At 40.2% G+C, this 19,379-nt stretch overlaps 1 protein-coding gene across 1 annotated transcript in view; it reads right to left on the bottom strand.

Moving 5' to 3' along the window:
• Positions 1 to 19,379, bottom strand: part of LOC139203484 (MAM domain-containing glycosylphosphatidylinositol anchor protein 1) — a 170,314-nt gene that overhangs the window by 91,649 nt on the left and 59,286 nt on the right. The window contains exon 3 of the mRNA XM_070833253.1: positions 9,538 to 9,712. Within this exon, the coding sequence (XP_070689354.1) occupies positions 9,538 to 9,712 (175 nt within the window). The remainder of the gene's footprint in view (positions 1 to 9,537; positions 9,713 to 19,379) is intronic.

Here is a 19,379-nt window from a genome sequence, read left to right as displayed (position 1 = left end):
TGAACAATAAAACTCCCTCACAGGCTTATAGTTGTCTTTGTTATGGCGGCTGCTGTATGGTAAAACTGAATGTAACCAACAAAATAGTAGGAGCACATTTTGTTCTACCACAAAGCACTGGATTTTGGTATCTCCACGTATTAAACGCAACATAAAAAATGGACTAGATAATGTGTAAGCAATGTGTAACATTTTGCCACAAATCTCAGACATCAAGTGAAATGAACAAGTGAATAACGTGTTTTTGCCATTTGCAGGATACACCTGCTGCATCATGTGGCATCGGCATTATGTCAGTATTTCAGTGTCACACCGGCACCTCCCATAGCACTTAATGCAGTACCTGGTTTTATTCATGTGATGCCCTCTTAAATGGTTTTAAATCTCCATTGTGAAAATGTCACTGCATCCTAGAAAGATTTGTACTTTTGCAGTGAAAAAGAGGACATGAATTGATAGATGCTCCACAGCTGTGCTGTCTAAGGGTGTTAACGGTTCTAATTTATTTCAGCTATTATGGCATTTTTCCACTCATATAATTCAACTTGAACATGCTTACATGCTATGTGCTCTCTCTTAAATTAAAGCAGAATTATTATGAACTTCGACAACATACTCAACATACCCATATCACTTCATTATATACAATTTTGTGGTTCGAGCCGATGTGCCTCGCTACTATATGAGTGCTTACATTTTTGGCAGGTGAGCCCGTGGGGATCTAGACCACTAACCCTCACAGTGTTAGCACTATATTAAAGTCACTGAGCTACTGTTCAACAGCATCACATATGTGGAACATTTTTACTTTTAAGCATGTAGCCTTTGGTACTGACTGCCCCAGATAGCTACTGACAGTTCACAATGTGCAAATCTCAATGTGGATGTTCCATCTAGGTATTGAAGTGAACACTCGGTACTGGAAATAGATTTGTGTATTTCAGAATGTGCAGGATTCATCAAGCTCCCAAGGCCATATGTACCACTGAAGACAACAAGATAATGTTCATGCTATTTTCTTTCTTTTTTTGTTTCGTGTTTTTCATTTCTTATACATTAATGCTCTCCACTGGCATTTTCAAAGCTTCTGAATAGAAATGTCGAATCTATGTTCCTGCTTTGCGTTCAACATTTACTGACATTTACCATCTCAAGTTTAAGAACCCTGTAAAACAAAAACAGAACACCAACTTTCCTCAAATTCACCTCGCCCTACTCCCACATTTCCTCACAGTAATTATTGGAAAAAATCAACAGAACTATTTGTCTACTGCCTGTTGCATTATAAGCCTCCTTTTGGAGCGCTTACAGTGTTCTCTACTTCTGGCAAATGTTCTTGTTTTTTTGGTTCTGCTTTTTTGGAATTATTTTAGAATCCTTTTAAATTAAATTGAGGGAAAAACTGATATATAATATAATATAATATGAACATCTAATTTTAAATCAAATAAAAGTACTTACAAAGAATAGAGCAACCTTCGTGTGTGTAAAACACTTGATACCAAAGCAGTGAAAGTACTACCTGAATGAACTTCTCCGATAAAGATTTTGAAAGAAGGACATGATGTGTGTGGGGCAGCACATATTCAAGATCTATTTATTGTAATTTATGTGCTTCTGTGGTTTGAAGAGGTCATCCTGAGACACATAATTCATCCATTCCAAATATACTCACTCATTTTAAGGTCATTTTTTCAACCTCTATCTGTCTATTTATCTATCTTTTCTCTTTAATGTCTATTTCTTCTGTGGCAACTGCTCTTTTTGTTTTTTAGAGAGAAAGCTAGTGTCAATTCACCCAACCTGCACAGACTGTCAGTGGGATGAAATCCACAACAACCATCGGATGAACACAAGAATTCCAGCTGGGTTCAAATCCAGTCTTGTTGCTGTGACAGTGCAACGTGCTATCTTTATTTATCATACGATGTTATGAACTCATTATGGTTGACTAAAGAGTTTCCTTCTGTCACAGCCAACAAGAATATCAGTCTGCAAGGAGGAAGGAGACAAATGAAACATGGCAGTGTGGAAAGATGAATGCTCCGCATGCAAGCTGAAGCATTGCACTGTGTGCTCTTTTGTGTGCAAATCTACCTCATGCTCTTTTACATGAGAGTGAGTGCCTGCGTGTATTCCTGTGTGCATGCAACATATGCAGATGTATGTCATGTTGGAAGCAACAGTAGAATTTAGCGTGCAATTGCACGTATATCTATTCCATGCATGTATGAGTGCTAATTCACGTGCATGATGCCAAGCACCATGCATCAGGAGCCCTCTGATGTAGATCAATATAATTCACCAGATCCTGCAAGAATGTAATTCCACTTGCTGCAATTGCCATTGCAACTGCTGATCAAAAACATCATCCGATAGTAATGAGATTGCTCGAGGCTAGTTTGCTATATAAGGGGAATTCATATCTCCATTTTATTGTCACTATATTATGTAGTCATTAGACAGTAGACTTTTTCCAACCTATTGATAGTCGATAGTTGATATCATAAAGTTGCACTACCTCGATCTACTGCTGCCAAAGAAATAATATTGATAATCATTTTTGAAAACTAAAATGTATCACTGTTGCCATCAGTTGTATTTACTGAGAACTACATCCACACACACACACACACACAAATCAGACACAGGAGGTAGTCTGGGAGTGGCATGAAAGAACATGGTGTCATGGGAGAGCAGAGCAGCCAGATGAAACAGGGGGCACCGCTTAAGGCAAGTGTCACAGCCCTTTATCTTACATTATAAAGTGAAGAAATGCGTTTGCCCTAATAAGTAATATTTATATAATTTAGTCATACAATGCACACCAAGTTACGTTTTTTTTTCCTTTCTCGCACATTTCTATTTGTCAAACACATGGAACTAATAATAGCTGCATTCAGTTGTTGCTGGCTCATTGACACATCTAAATGGGACTTGTGCCTTAATTAAACTTATTAATTACACTTGTGATTTGGGTACCATGTCTCATGTGGACCATGAGAAAGACAAGCCTTTTACCCCTCAGTGATATCTTTCATTTTTGTAAATTGGGCAACATGAGGAACTCATGGCCATTAACAAAGAATCTGGCAGACTAGTGAAGGTTCTTTCAAAGGCATTAGGTAAAGAGACTATTTGATGTGTTGAGCAAGGGGAAGCTGGAAGTGCAATGCTGAGTTGTCACGCACAAAATGCCCACAGACACATAAAAATTCCTTTTGACTGGATGGGAAAAATCAACAGAAAATATCAGATTGTCTCGAGGCCAAGGAGAGTTTCCAGATTACCAGGAATCCAACATCCTCTTGTACATTTCAAATGTACTTATTCTAACTACGTGCTGCAGACCAACTCAAATCATGGAGCTGTAAAGTAAGAAAAAAAATGAGCAAACATATAAACTATATATCAAAACACACCTCTTCAATAACAGCCTTGCATTTTAACAACAGCCATTCCTTCATAGACTTAGCTTGAATAAGACAATTGGACAGGGGATGAAATGAATGGAAATAGAAGAGACACATTCTACGGAGACAAGGCTGAGAGACGGAGAAAACACAAGCAGACCAAGGAGATCACGAAGAAGCTTGCACAAACAGAAATATATATTGAAAGAGCAACAGAGATTAATAGCAAGTAACACACAGAGAGAGGGGCATTGAGTGCCAGAGAGTGGAGGATAAACAGATAAAAGTTAAGAAAAGAGAAACGTGGAATGAGATGTGAAAGAAATGTTGAGCAAAGGTAAGCAAGTTTTTGTGAGTATTTGCTGCGCTGTGTGATTCAGACAGACATGTGGTGGCCCAATGATTCACCCAGTGGCTTCAGCCTCAATCGCACTGAAAGGTCAACGCTTCTTTTAAGTTACCTGCTACTGCTTCTCTGTTTCTCTCCCTGTCTGTACCACAGTTTACTTGCTTTCTGTGTCAAAGTGTGTGTGTGCAGCGTGTAATGAATGTGTGTGCATATTGTGTTTCTGCTGAGCACCACCCGAGGCACTGCCCTTCCTGTTTCAGCCAGGACTGGTGCTGCCCTGCAGCACGGAGCCCGTGTTGTGACAGAAATCTCTGGCCAACATGGACAGACTTAATGCCACCTAGCCTGCTCTTTATGGGTGTGAAAGTGCATGTGTTTGTGTGTTTGTGTGTGTGTGTGTGTGTGTGTGTGTGTGTGCGCCTCTGTTGAAAACACCTATTCGAGAGCACTACTATTACTGCTCTGGGAGTTTTTCTAAAGCCACAGTGCTAGAATAATAGATTAGACATTGTTCTATTGACTCCCGTAGCCAGTGACAGTTAGTGTGATAACTGCCAAAGCTGTGAAAGGGCTTGTGTACATTTGGAGATTTGCGGTCTTCTACTTCATTGACTTATAATGTCATTACTGGCAATGCCACAAGAGGTTAGTGATAGTTTGTTTGAAAAAACAAAGTCTGGCTGGAAAAACAGCTGAACAGGAGGTTTATGTTTGATCAACTGGGCCTGCTTCTAGAATACCTTAACCTTGTTGTTAAATTAAAAAATTAAATACGGTGTACGGTATGCATATGTACTTCTGTACATGTATCGGTATATGTTCTGTACGTGCGATCGACAATTTCAAAAATCTTAACTCTTCCTTGGAATCATAACTCATGACGTGAAAATGTTTAGATACAGCTTGAGTTACCAATGACATCATGGTCTTCATCCACCATTAATTAACATGGGGACAATGATGGGAACAAACAGAAACTGCTAGCAGCTAATTTGGCATACTTTTAATGGTACCAAACTGCTGAAATGGAAGCAAGTGACTGTAGATACCGTAGTTCCACAATTTAGAGCATAATTATCCCCAAGATAGAGGACAAAGACAAGGGGTCACAAAATCCATTCAAGTTGGACTATCAATATTTTAGTGATTTTACTAAGGTTAACAATGTCCCACTGACATTGTCCATGTACAGTGGTCCCTCGTTTATTGCGGGGGTTACGTTCTAAAAATAACCCGCAGTAGGCGAAATCCGCGAAGTAGTCAGCTTTATTTTTTACAATTATTCTATATATCTTTTCTCAGACAGGCATTAACATTTTCTCACATTTATCTCTTGTTTGACTTGTTTGTTTGTCTTGCAAACAGGCAGCACTTAAAAGTCACACTGCTAGCGATTGAACATTTATGTAAATTTGGCAAGCCGAACGCATTCTGTACTGTACAGAGACACAGCACGGAGGAGATTGATTGACAGTGGTCTACAGTCCCTTAGCCAATCAGGACGCAGAACGCAATGCGCGTTCACACACTGTAAAAAAAAGCATGCAAAATTGCACTGAAAAAATCCGCAAAACAGCGAGGCCGCGAAAGGTGAACTGCGTTATAGCGAGGGACTACTGTATTTCTGAAACTCTGACAAACTTGTCAAACTATTCATACACAGCTATTTGTGTTGAGGGTGCAGTTTTCTCAGTTTTGTCTGATGGAGGTCCTGCAGCATCAAACAAAAAACCCTGCTTTAGGGAAAGGCAATTAGTCTTTTGCAAAGTTCTTGAGCCACAACATTGCCATCAACATTAGCATAGCCAGCATCACTATTGTCACCATGCGCACATCATCATCATCATCATCATCATCATCATCATCATCATCATCATCATCATCATCACCACTACCCCCCCAACCTTTCCACTTACCTGGTTGTGTCCTGAAGAGAGTAATGAATCCACAAAAAGTAGAGCTAACCATTTTTTTCATGAGTACATTCTTTTTAATTCTGTCATTGGTTGGGTTTCTGAACCAAGTCCATCCCATCAGTAGAGGCTACTCAAAGTTAAACCCCGCCAGCTCACTGTCCCACTGCCTCAGTGGTTAGAGTGCCAGGTCATTGGTCAGGTGGTTGATACAGGTGACCCCTGTGTGATGGAGGTCTAACAGGGAAAGATGTTTATTGTGGAAACAGGTGATGGCTGGATGAGGTGTTGCTGAGTACAAAGCATCAAGGAGGCCAGTCTAAGTGGCTATACTTGGAAAGGATGCTGTATGTGCTTTCTGTGGAAGTGAATGAAGAGATGATTGACAAAGGGAATGAATAACTCAACGTGTATTTGCTTATTAACTATATAGACTGAGGGCTCTGTGGGTAGATTCATATGGAAAGGCTTGCATCAACTATTCTATACTAACTGATTTATTCAGATAGCCTTACGGGTAATAAGTAAATGCATGCTAAAATAATAACTGATCCACAGACTTTATTCAGAATACAGAAATAAAATCAGGAATGCGTACATAATAAGAAAAGGAAGGTGCAAAGGTCTGTGTGCGTATGGTTGTGGAGTAAAAAACCAAAAGGAAGGAATGGACAAAATAAAAAAATGAAAGGAGGGAATGGCAGGGAGCCAACTATAGAAATATATAAGTGAACTTTACTGTATGTGCCTTCAATTCAAAGCAGAATATTGAAAAAGCACCTTTAATCCTGAAACTCTCGCCTTTTCATTCTTCCAGACTGTTCATCTTGCTCTCACACACTGCACTTTGAAGTGTGAGTGTGTGTGTGTGCTTTAACATACGTATCTGACATATTTGAATACACGTGCACACTTGGAAGTGTATTCGTATTTCTGTATGCATCAGTGTGCATGTGCACGTCTGTCAATGTCAATGGAAAATATTTGTGCATGTTACAAAGAAATGAGTGAAGGATAGGCATTTGTGTGTGTGTGTGTGTGCATGCTTTCTTGCATGCCTGCTTGCATCCATGCGATTACATGAAAGCGAAGTAAAAGCTGCATGCGGGACAGATAACCTAAAGCCAGACACTGCTGTGTTTGGTTGAGCCTCACAGCTGAGAGGGGAGAGACCCCAGCTGACTCACTTCATGCACAGACACACAAAACCATCACGCTCTGGCGTGGGTGGTTCAGAGAGGCAGGCGGGAAGGGAGAAAAACAAGGAGGATGAGAAGACAACATGAAACAAGGAGGAATAAACAGCGAATAAAGTGCAGTGCGTGGTCATTTCAGTTAAAAAAGCTGAGACATGGAAAACGGCTGAAATTGTGTGATTGTGAGAGGAGAGAGAAGTGAAGCTCATGTTTGTAGCCTGTACAGGTAACAACATGTTCTGCCTTCCAGTCCAATAACTGCTCTGCTGGATCCATCCACACTGAGAAGAATATGAGCATATCTGCCTTATTATGTGCATCTCTTGGTCCCTCTCTCTTTTCCTCAATACCTTCCTCTCTAGCTGTGCTCATTTTTCTTTTTCTCTCTCCATCCATTTGTCTCATTCTCCTTCCTCTTCTTTTTTCTTCTCCCCCTTTCCCCCCCTTTTTGAGTTTAAATTGCAGCTGCCTCAATAGTACAATTCTTCAGCCACAATCAATCACCATTTTTGTCAGGTCTGTATATCATTGTATAATCCATAATTCATTTGTAGTTTAAAAACAACACAAAATAAATATAACAAAAGTATCTGTTATTTGTTTCAAACCCCAAAAATGAAAAAAAAAAAAAAAAAGGTTTTGTGTCAGAATCAAAAAACAATTCAAGAACAAGTCTGATTTGGCTCTTTGGCAATTCATTTTAATTGTGTTCCTTTTTGGATTCAAGAATAAAACTTAAAACATAAAAACAAAACTGTTTAAATCAAATCTAAAATGCTTTGTTTCAAAATTGAAATTAAAAAAATCAAAAAACAAGAAATCAATTTTGCTTTTTGTAAATGATTTTTGGTTTAATTTTTTTTCTTTTTGAATGAATGAATGATGTAAGGCAGACATGGGAGTAAAATCAAATACATCCAAAATAAAAGGATAAAGTCTGGTGGTCTTTCCAGTTGTCCTACTGTCCTCCCTGCTGCTTGCTCCCTCCCTGCTTTTCCCTCTTCCTCCTTCCCTGCTTACAATCCCTGTTTTCCCACTCGCCCATCCATCTTTACTTCCACTTTCATCTATTTCTCTTTCTCTCTCTCTCTCTCTCTCTCTCTCTCTCTGCCTCCCTGGTTCCCTGGGCTAATTGTTACATCATTCTAGCACCAAAGTCGCCCTGTGTAGGAAGCGTGGCTGACCGCCGCTGGGTCTAGCGCCGCATGGGGGATGGGGAATTGAACAAGCATTGGCCGTCAGAGCTGGTTAGCTTCACAGAGCTCCTGTCATAACTACACACACAATACAACCTGTTTACTACCCGGCCCCCTGCAATTACCGGCTCCCCAGCAGGGGCCAAGCTAGCGCCTGGGGAGAGCTAACACTAACAGCAGAATGGGAGGGGGGAAGAGGGAGGGAGGGAGGGAGAGCCCCATTAAGAGGCTGAGGCAGGGTGGTGTGTAAGTGACAAATCCTACGGGGACAAGCATGGGGAGAGCATGCATGCATGCGTGTGTGTGTGTGTGTGTGTGTGTGTGTGTGTGTAAATCCTTTTGACTGTATAGTTTTGGCGTTCAGTGCTACAGGAGGGGTGGTGGGCCATGGTGTTGTACTGCACACAAAGCAGAGCACCAGAAGAGAGGAATTTAGCAAATGAAACGCAGGTAATGGATGTTTAGTGTTATGGGGCCCTTGGAAAATCAGCCTTTTTCTATTAGTCTATAAACCCACCATTAAAATGATTGAATCAATGAGGGAAGGAACTGTCTATGCAATAAACCTCTGTAACGGATGGATAAGGATTTTAGGGTGCTGGGAATGAAAAAAGTTGTAAAAAGTATTGATGTGCTGGGTGTATAGTTGTGCATCAGCTTGTGTCCATGACCTGGCCCCTGACTCACAGGGACAGTGGGGCAGTGAAACAAGCAGCAGCACGGGACCCCTACAACACAACACTGCTTCTCAACTGCCTTTATCACTAACAGTAACAAAGGACCCTTTACTGAGCCCCAGACTAAAGGGGCAGTTCAAAGGATCTTAACAAGGTCAGTAAAGGAGAGGTGATCTCTTAAGTATCAGTGCTTAACGTTAGTGAGGATGTATCAGGCTAAACAACTAATAACCAGGTTGGTGGTTATGATTTTTCTACTCTTTATTAAGAGTAGCAGGTTACTTGAGAAACAGCAGGTTAGGGAGCCCGTACCACCTGGACTAACTGTAACAAAACTCTCAATATGTCCCACAGACTTCACTTTTCCCCAGGAGTATCTGATTTAACAGACAGACTTTCTAATGGTGGAGTAAACATTATCTATACAATAAAACCAAAAGCATAGTATAAGCAGAAGAACCATGACATTGAGTTGTTTAATTTTTATATGTGTTGCACCATCATGTCTAGATCCTTTCAAAATACTGCACTTCTATTTGATGTATCCTCTTCCCACAAATCCTCCTACCATGCTTTTCATCCTTTCCACCATAAGTCATCAGATACTCCTGGAAGCCATTCCCACCTGAAATCTCATCATCTATCCAATCTGTCTTTCATCTTTCCTCCTCCAATCTTTACATCTCTCCCCATCTTGGTCTTTTCTAACAGTGGGAATAGCTGTAGTAGTGATAGTCAGCTGTGGTCTAGAAGTGGAAGGAGTTTTTTTTCCTCTTTCTCCCTGCCCACTTACACTGCACATCTACGCGGATGGACTTGATGGCAGCCACCCCCACCCCGTTGTCGGCCTTGCAGTAGTAGCGACCCCCCTGCACCCTCTGGATGCCCTCGATGCGCAGCGTCTCGTTATAGATGGATGTTTCCTGGAACTTGTCTGACGCACTGCCTGCCGTCTTCGTCCACCGTACCTGAGGAGAGAGCGGGGGAGGGGAGAAAATGTTGAATTGACAAAGATGCTGTCGGTGAAAGCGAGGTGTACTGAAGGACAGAATCAGTCAAAGTGTAATGGAAAAAAGTTAGGACGGCAACAGAGAGAAAGGCTATGACAGACAGGCTTTGACATTTGATTTTCAAGAGAGTTAAAAGATACAGTAGATCTCTCTGCATGAACACATCTTTGTATTTATACGCTTCACTCATAGTTACACCAATAAAAGTAACATTTGATAGTAATATTCTGTTCTCACCCTTACAAAGAAAATCTAGTTCTTCAACAGACATCTTCTATCTTTGACTGAAGATGAAAACCAATGTGTCACTGAAATCTCTGTTTGAAAATTTTAAGTCTTTTTCTCCTTTACACCTGCAACCACATCCACACCCTGGGATATCACAGTGTACTGACATGTCCTGGAGTACACGTCTACATCGCTAAAGCAAGGTGAAAAGAAAACTCTGATTTTAGTGAATGGCCCAAAACATAAACTTGTGCTTATGTTCAAGTATTCTAGTGGCTGTAGTTTAGAGCTGTAGCTGTAGAGTTTGTGCGATGGTGTTAAAGTATGCAGTGTAGTCTACAGTGTATAGTATATAGGTGTTACAGAGCAACAAAGTGTATATGGAGGTGGGTGTGGTGGTTGAATAGGCTGACTTTGACATGGAAGTCAATTGTCGGTTTCCTGTTTGTCTTACAGTCAACATTGGCTTCAATGGATCATGACCGTGACTGTTTCCTGACCACGTGCCTATTATTGCAACTATAGCATATCATACTGAAGCATGGGCTGATACTCAAACTGATGAATTTAGATTCATTAGAAATCCCAAAAACCAACATAAGAGCCCAGTAGACACAAAAGAAGAAATACGTTAGCTACCTTCACAGGTGGTTTCAGGGCATTATCATAGCACAGTTGCACACATTAAGCTAACACTAACCCAGTTAAACAAATGGATAGAAAGCATTAATATAGCCCTATCTGTAGCTCTATGACATCCACAGTGCCACACACACACACTGTGCCACAGTGCCTGTGGCGCTGGCAGCATGCGTACGTTGCGGAACCTGTCTTTTTTTTTTTTGTTAACAGGTTAGAGCCACAAAGCCTGCATGGGCAGTGAGCCTCTGATTCAGAGTCTCGCCTATTTTATTTTTATTACATGTGTACAGCAAAAATAGACTTGAAAGTGGCAATAATCTGTGGCTGTCTTATTGATCTCATACCAGCAACTGTATACATCTTTCACTACAGTTTACATGCCTGTACCTGTAGAATATTTTGAACCTGCAGCATGTCTATGAACAGGATCCCTTCATTTGTTAACAAGGCTTTTATTTGATGGCCATTATCAAAGGCAAACTCATCGGAGAAAGATAGGCTGGCTGGCTGGCTGCAGCAGGGCAGCAGCCACGCTGTCTGTGTGAAGACCACACACAGCGAGGTAGTTCAGCGAGGTAGCGTCACGCACTGGTAGAGGTAGGCAGTGTGTTCACAGAAACACAACCTGTGCAATACAGAAGTGACCTTACTCTTGTTGTGCTGGAATCTTGGTTTCTGAATAATAGCTAAATAAAATATACCGTAACAACGACAACAGTGCCACTAAAATTGTTATGCTGTGTGTTGTTGGTGATGTTTATGGTCAATGTGTAACGACTGATAGTGAAGTGTCACTACCAATGTTTGGGTACACGAGGTGATTCTGAGATGTGTATGAAGTGTTTCGGTTGCATTAGTGCAATTTGGATTTATAGAAACTGTAATGCTGAGCTGAATGTTGCTAAAGAGAACTGTGTGAAGTGTTTAGAAAAGTGAACTCCTGTAGAGAAATGAGCCTTAACAAATGCAAAAAAGAAAACTGTAAACAGTCTGAATATCTGATCAAAATTCTCGCTGATAAAATTTCAGTCTGCTCTGTGGAGTGGAAGCTAATGACACTAAGCGCTGTGCTCATGGTGTCCATGACGCTAAACTCAGACCATTAAGACTTTTGACAAACTCTATATGGCTTCGTCACGCTTCAATTATCCCATCAAGCCGAGGGAATGCCGCACAGCCGACAGCTACATGATACTTTCACTCGACTAATCAAATTCACAAACATACACACACACACACTTCAGAGATACATGAAAGCCTCTGGACTCATCAACACTGAAATGTTATTCTCACTCTCGCATGTGTGTGTGCGTCTGTGTACAGTCCATTAATCTCTATTAACCCTTCTGTCTGTTATCAACATCGACGAGACTATCAACCATGTCCTGTCGAGGAGGTCAGAGAGGATAATAGGCAGGAGTCACTGATACAGTGTGTGTGTGAGTGTATGCACACATGCAAATGTTGGTGTGTGGAGGTGTGTGTTCTCTGCTTTCCTGCACATTTGTCTGCTTGTGTTCCTGAATATGTACACTGTATCGGCGTGCATTTTCACTCCCGCGTGCATGTGAGCGTGCGTGAAAGTGTTTGTGTGTTGGTTAGAAAGCAGGTTATCTGGATTAGAAGATTATCAGGGCCTGTGTAAACGCTCCCTGTCTGTTTATTCAGCTCTGTTTGTGGGAGGGATTTGTAGGAGGCAGACTGCCATTGATCAAACCAGCCAAGGTGAGCAATGAACCAAACCCTGTCTCTTCATGGTTTAGTGAGTCCAGTTTGCATGTGTGTGTGTGTGTGTGGACCTTTGTGAGAGACAAAAAAGGAGAGAGAGTGAAAGTGAGCATGAAGTGTGTATCTGTGTTCTCTTGTTTTATCCTTTCCATTCAAGGATTAAAAGATGAGTGAAAATGTACAATTTATGGACATTTTGTTTACTTTAGCTTTGGAACGGTTGCATTTCAGAGTTATTCATAGGATTAGAGATCGGGAACATTAAGATTAGTTTCAAGTCTTGAATAAATTTAATGGCAAGATTATATGATAGAGGTTTTGGAACAGCAGGAGTAAAAGAACATGTTTCACTTAAAGCCAGTTACTGATGTTTTCTGTTTTTGTGTGTATTCGATGACACTTTCTGTGTTTATGTGTAAAAAAAGGATTGAACATGAAATTAGGATGATGTATTGCACTCAAAAGATTACAGAAACTCAATAGCAATGGAAGTAATATATGAGGTTACAATAAAAGTGTTTAGAGATACGTTATATTAGGAAATCCTACAGTAAAAGACAGGAGGAAGGTTAAATAAAGAATATATATGTGAGAAAAAAAAGGCTGCATGTGTAAGTGAGGTATTTCAGCGAGTGAGAATGACAGGGAATGATATATACTGTATCGCTGGCAGCTGTGTGATGTGAAGGGAAAAAGTGCATCACACTAGGAGCCGCTACGGCAGGGAGGCAGATGAGGCGAAATAGGGAAAGGTGATATTGCGAATAAAGGGGATATTGTGTGTGATGCAGATGACAGCCAGGCAGCAGAGGAGTCTATATCTGCCTGTGACACCGCAGCTTAAAACCATCACCTGCACTCTCTTTCTCTGACCTCTTTCGCTCTCCCTCCATGCCTCTTTCTTCTCTACTCCTTCAAAAGACGTGTGACGCTGCTTTATTTTTTTCACTCGGGTCTCCACGGATAGGTCTGGGTATCTCTCTCCATCCTTTTCCCCTCCCTCACCTTATCCCCGTCTGGGCGCTTTTCTCTTCTATTCCCTGCCTTTATTTCTTTACAAAATACAGAAAAGCCAAACACACACTTGTCATCAGATCTTGTGTCTGAATGCACATCCATTTACACACACAGATACACACACATTCCCCCAGACTTTCTCCACACACACATACATGCAGGGAGATAAAGATGCGTTTGTTGAGTCACAGCCTTTTGTAATAATAGCTCTTGCATTTGGTTAGAAGTGTAACCTGAAAGGAAGGTTTGGGATCCCCTGGGTTCCAGCTCAACATGAATTGCAGCAGGTTTTGTTCCCTGTTTCTGTATTCAGCTGGGGAGCTGTATGCTGTCTAGGACACAGATGTTTCAACAGGAGAACAGAAACAGTGCAGAGAAACGAACAGCCTTATCAGAATATAGTGGAAGGAAGTTATGGACCACTTTTTGTTTGTGTCTTATGGGAGGTTGTGTGGATGGTGCCATTAGACTCTATTTCAACTGTGGTTATTGAAGAATGTACTAAAATACTTACCAGAGCCAAGTGGGCTACTAAAGTTTCCATTAGTGGTCACATTGTGCGTGATCATCACTTGCAATAATTCCCTTTTACACAACCAGTGCATCAAATACTAAACACTAATAACTTGCCCTTGAATCATAACTCACTGATTTCATTCGAAGACATTTGAGTCTTCGAATGATATCAACCCATTAATGGGGCCTGCAGAGTTGAAGAAATTAACTGAAATGATCACCCCCCTCCTTTCAGGCTTTCCTCCAAAGCCACAAATAAATCCATCCATTGTCATTACTGCTTATCCTTAAGGGTCGTCAGGGGATGGGAGGGGTTGGAACCAAACCCAGCTGACACTGGACGAGAGGCAGGGGGCAGACACATAGAGACAAACACTCACACTCACACCTAGGGGCAATTTAGAGTCACCAGTTAACCTGCATGTCTTTGGACTGTGGGAGGAAGCTGGAGAAGCAAACCTGGCAGCCTGTTAAATGGCATAGTCATATAAACACAAGAAAAAGGTTTAGGTATCAAAACGATGTGGTTAGGTCCAGTAAAAGATCATGGTTTGGATTAAAATAAGTATTTTAGTTTGGAAAGTTAAGTTACGTTACGTACATGCCTGATGTAAGGCATTTAACACAAGTTAAATAGCTCAGCGTTGACTTGTGCAGGTCTCATGTGTTTGACCCACCCATCCTCCATCCTCCCATCCATCCACCCTGACCTGCTCCCTACGAGGACTTACTCGCTCTTTATGTCAGCTGACTTCCTCCTGTTCTACCATCGTATTTACCACATCCACTAGCCTAACGATGAATGTAAGCAGCAGATGACGCCTGCTGAGCCAATCAGGCGGTCATGTAGGACTCTTCTACCTCAAATCTAAGCTCCCGAAGACAGCTGATAACAGCCATTCAGATACTTAGTGTCAACCATGCTGCAACCTGACAAGCGACCCCCCTTGCAACATTTTCTTAGACTGAGCTCACAGCATTTCCAGCCAGAGTGAATGAACTGTATTCCATAATACAGATAGAATACACCCAGGTGCTGGTATACTTGGTACATTCACCATGCTACATCCACCTCAATCCAATAATCCAATCCAATGCATCATTATGCATTATGAATATGGAGCAGAAACAGTGATTGTATGTTTGGGAAGAAATGAGAGAAGAGAAGAGAAGAGAAGAGAAGAGAAGAGAAGAGAAGAGAAGAGAAGAGAAGAGAAGAGAAGAGAAGAGAAGAGTGAAAGGTGAGCACTTCTTTAGGTGATGAGGGGAAAGAAGGCTAATGTGTGTCAAGCATACTGACAGGTCAGTGGCCTGCAGCTGTCTGTCTAAACCCTCTCCTGATCTGTGTCTGAGTGACACATCACAACAGGATCCAGCAGACATGGTCCAGTGGCTGTCGGACCCCTTTGCCCTGCTGTCTAAACTGGAAACTGTCAACACTACACAACAATACATGAGAGACTTTAATACTGAATTAGCATTTACTCAGGTACAATATGGTTGAAATGGTTGTTTACATCTTGCTCTTCATGTTAATGCATTATAACACTCAACACAGCTGTCACAGATAATGAACATAACAGAATAACTGCCTCAGTCTGAGCAAGGATTGCGATTCTGTTGAATTTCAAGTGCTGTAATCACGAGTAATTAGGCATCACTTCTTCATTCCTCGATCATGTTTGTGGCCCCTTCAAATAAATGCCTTTAAAACTGAAAAAAACATATGACTAATGGTGGTATAATCGTTACATGACATGTATTATTAACCATTTGTTGCGGATACATCAATCATTTTCGTTAGCTCTCCAGTAAAGTCAGCCTTTCTGTCTGATGCATTATGTATTTGAGAAAAAGAAACAAATGCAAATTAAATAAGAGTTTGGATCATCTCGGGCATTGGGTCATAATGGTTATTCAGTTAGGGAAAGGTGTGAACATTTTCATCACCTCACAAACCATTTATGATAACTCATTCATAATAACAAACTTTAATTGATCACTCAAAGCCGACAAAGTAACATATTTACATGCCGTGTCACATTTGTTAGAAAGCAATGAACTTTTTTGGCACAAACACAAGATACATCATAGCCAGTGTCTCTTGTTAAATCATCTGTTATTTCAGCCTTAACACAAAACACTGTTGTTACTGACTAAATACACTCTAGTCATGACTCTAGACCTCCCGAGTGAATATAATTACCAGGTCTTTAAACTAACCCCTTTCATTACAGTTGAGCCATAGAACTAAGAATTGTTTTTTATTCAATAAATAAATACATATCCCTGACAATCTGTGGAAAAGCTAGAAGTTTTGTTATCAGTAATATTTATCTATCAATTTGTCTTTCCTTTGGATTATTTGATTTTGGATTATCATTTCCATACATAATACAGCCTTTGGAGTTTTTGAGCCAAGTAACCATCTTTACATTTTATTTAGGAAACTTAACTCGTTTCTTATCAGGCAGCAGATGGAATATTTTTTGATCGCAATGATAGATGACAGAAGAGTCTTTTGGGATCCTGGAGGATGCGATATAGAAATGTGAAAGAGTATCCTTAAATGGACATCTGTGTCCTTATAGAGCATTAGGGACTTAACTCATGCTCCTCTTTGTGACTCACATGATAACAGATGAGAGGCACAAACAGGGCTGTCTGGGATGGTTGCAGGACTTCCTCTTTAGCGACAGGTCGTCTGTGTTTTTTTTTTCACTCTCACTGTTGCAAAAACCTACTTCTTGCTGCTCAAAGTGGTGGATATTCTCTGACAACCATACTGTATATACAACACATTGCTTATACACTTACTAACACCATAAGTATCATACTGTATGAGTGATATACGTATCGCTTTTTCAGTGTTCCTTACAGATACAGAACATTTACTTGTGACAGTTATTATAGGCCAGGTGTCATGGACTATTGTAATTCAATGTAGCCTGTAATTAATATTATACATAATATTACTCGTTCTGAACTGAAGTGTATTCATTCCTATCAGTCACAATAAGCAATATAATAGTCCATGTACTGCACTCAATCTGAATGTTGAGCAGTTTTACTCACCTTTGATTAAAAAGTATGACTTTTCCAAAATGACAGATGCAGTGCCAGCTCTCTAATATATAAAGCGTGTCATACCGTAATATTAATAATACAGTACAAGTTGTGCTGTATCAGTGTTACGCACTATTTGTTCTTTAGAGAAACCAAACCCCAAATGAAGATTTCTTCGAAACGAAACATGGTGGTGAAAGCAGGGACCAAACTTGGCCTATACCACCAGGTGACGTTGTTTGTTGTAGTCTGAAAACGGACTACTACATATGTCACAGTCTTCATTTTTGGGCAAATTCTTCAAATATCTTTAACATATAGTCTTCTTGTCTGCTGTGTTCTGACATATCAAAAAGCAAAAAGAATTCTAATAAGAAGATTTGGCTGCTGTAAGCTGTCTGCAGCACAGGCACTCCCTGACACTGAAGCCTTAATGTCGAGTCTAACTGCCCACTCTTTGCTTATGCCGAAGAACTTTGCTTCTGTCAGTGACTCCGCTCATCTCCCAGACATCGTCCAGTTCCTTTTTTTTGTTGTCTCATTGCTTGACTGCAGACTTTTCTAGTATAGGATACCATCTTTGAGAGTGTTGCTGGGCTTCATGCCTTGCCATCTGTCTGCATATCAACACGCCTATTTCGCAAAAACCTCACAAGGAAGAAAATGTACCTGCTTGTTAAATGCTTCACGAAATCACAACATGGCCATTATACTATAGACTAGGAAAAAATCATTATGATAATCACCAAATAAACATACAGAATGCTGTATAAGGGTTCTCGTGTCCTCCTTCCTATAACATCTTAGAACCATGCCAATGCAGTCACGATATGGATGTTTATATAAGAAGCTGCAGTAAAATCTTGGTTCTCCTGGTTTGACTGATCAGATATTATAATAGCAAACTTGTGTGGTCATGTGTGGGTACCATGATGATTAACGTTGCCTTGCAAAAAGAATTTTAATGCACCACTAACACTATGAATATAAAGAATATGCCAAACAATGGTAATAGGCCTACATATCAATTATTTATTGTTTGTGCAAAGAATTTGTGTGAAGAAAGATAACAAGAGATGTGTGAAATCAGGAAGAAAAGAAGGAAACTAAAATGTATGGGAGAAATACAAACGGATTGAGGGAAAAAGAACACAGCCTGGTGCTCAAAGTGAAGTGAATTAATGCCTGATACGCGCCATCCATACACATCTGTTGAGTTGTGCTTCTTCTTCAGCTTCATTTTTTTTTTTGACATACCTGCATTTTTATTTACTTATCTATTTTTTGAAAAGCTTTTTTTCTGTAACCATTTAATTAGCTTGGCAGTATTCTTTTCAGTTGACTTTGCTTCACTTCAAGACAATATTTTACTATGCAGACTTGTGTCTTATTGTCGTATTAGGGGGTCTAAGCTCAGAAAGTGGTGACCGAGGACAGCGGGAAGGAGGAGAAGCAAGTGAGACCTACTAACGGACATGGTGGTAACTGTGACAGCAGTAATAGTCAGGCACTGAATCATTAGCTCTGCACAGAGGCAAGAGGCACCTTCAGTATGCTCAGTGTGATGAGGATGAAGTTAATGATATATGGAAAATCTAAATATTGCTAATTTGGTGATTGAACAAAATTCAAATCACATACAAAGTACAAGCTAGCTGGGTTAATTGCGTGACTAGCTGTCTGTGGTTTAGGCTCCTGGTTACAGCTTGCTAGAAAAGCTTGTTGTAATTTCTTGTCTTCTATTGTGTGTCAGCTTTGTAATGCTTGGCAGGCACCAGTTATGGTGAATAAATTACTGCAGTTTTGTTTATATAATGCTCATCATATTCCCTGATGCTAGTTTGTAAAGTGAAGAAGAAAATACTAACTGATATTACAAAACTAAATTGGTAATAGCACTGGATTTTCTATTCTTTCTTTTTAAATGTATTTTAAAAGAACTTATATAAAAATGCTGTAAATTGCTAAATTAGCTTTAAAAAATTCCACCTTCATTTCTTCCTTTAATGCCTCTGAAAATGGCAATGATGACTATGTTACTCATTCTCTACTCATAAACACAATAAACAATGATTGTAAAATTGACAGAATTTCTTCCCTTCTGCTTTGTCTTGTATTATCTTCGATCCAAACCTGTCAAACCAGCGTCACCTGTAAGGCACAGAAACCTGCACAAAACCGAAGCTGCAGGCTCAAGACTGGATAGGACGAACTGGATGTGTTGTTCACGATGGAGATAAAAAGAAGCTGTCGAAATCATAGACAGAAAAGTTGTGATGGTTTTCTAAATATCTACCTATACTGCATTCAAATATGTTTACAGAGATTACTTTACTTATTCTAATTCTGAGCATTCTGAGCGTGTTTAAGTGCCTTATTATATTCTGATGAATAGACTTTAAGCATCTGCAATAAATCTTGTGTAAAG

This window comes from Pempheris klunzingeri, chromosome 1 (assembly GCF_042242105.1).
Source record: "Pempheris klunzingeri isolate RE-2024b chromosome 1, fPemKlu1.hap1, whole genome shotgun sequence".
NCBI lineage: Eukaryota > Metazoa > Chordata > Actinopteri > Acropomatiformes > Pempheridae > Pempheris > Pempheris klunzingeri.
Note: the sequence above shows the minus strand (reverse complement) of the source record. Positions and strands in the feature narration are given on the sequence as shown.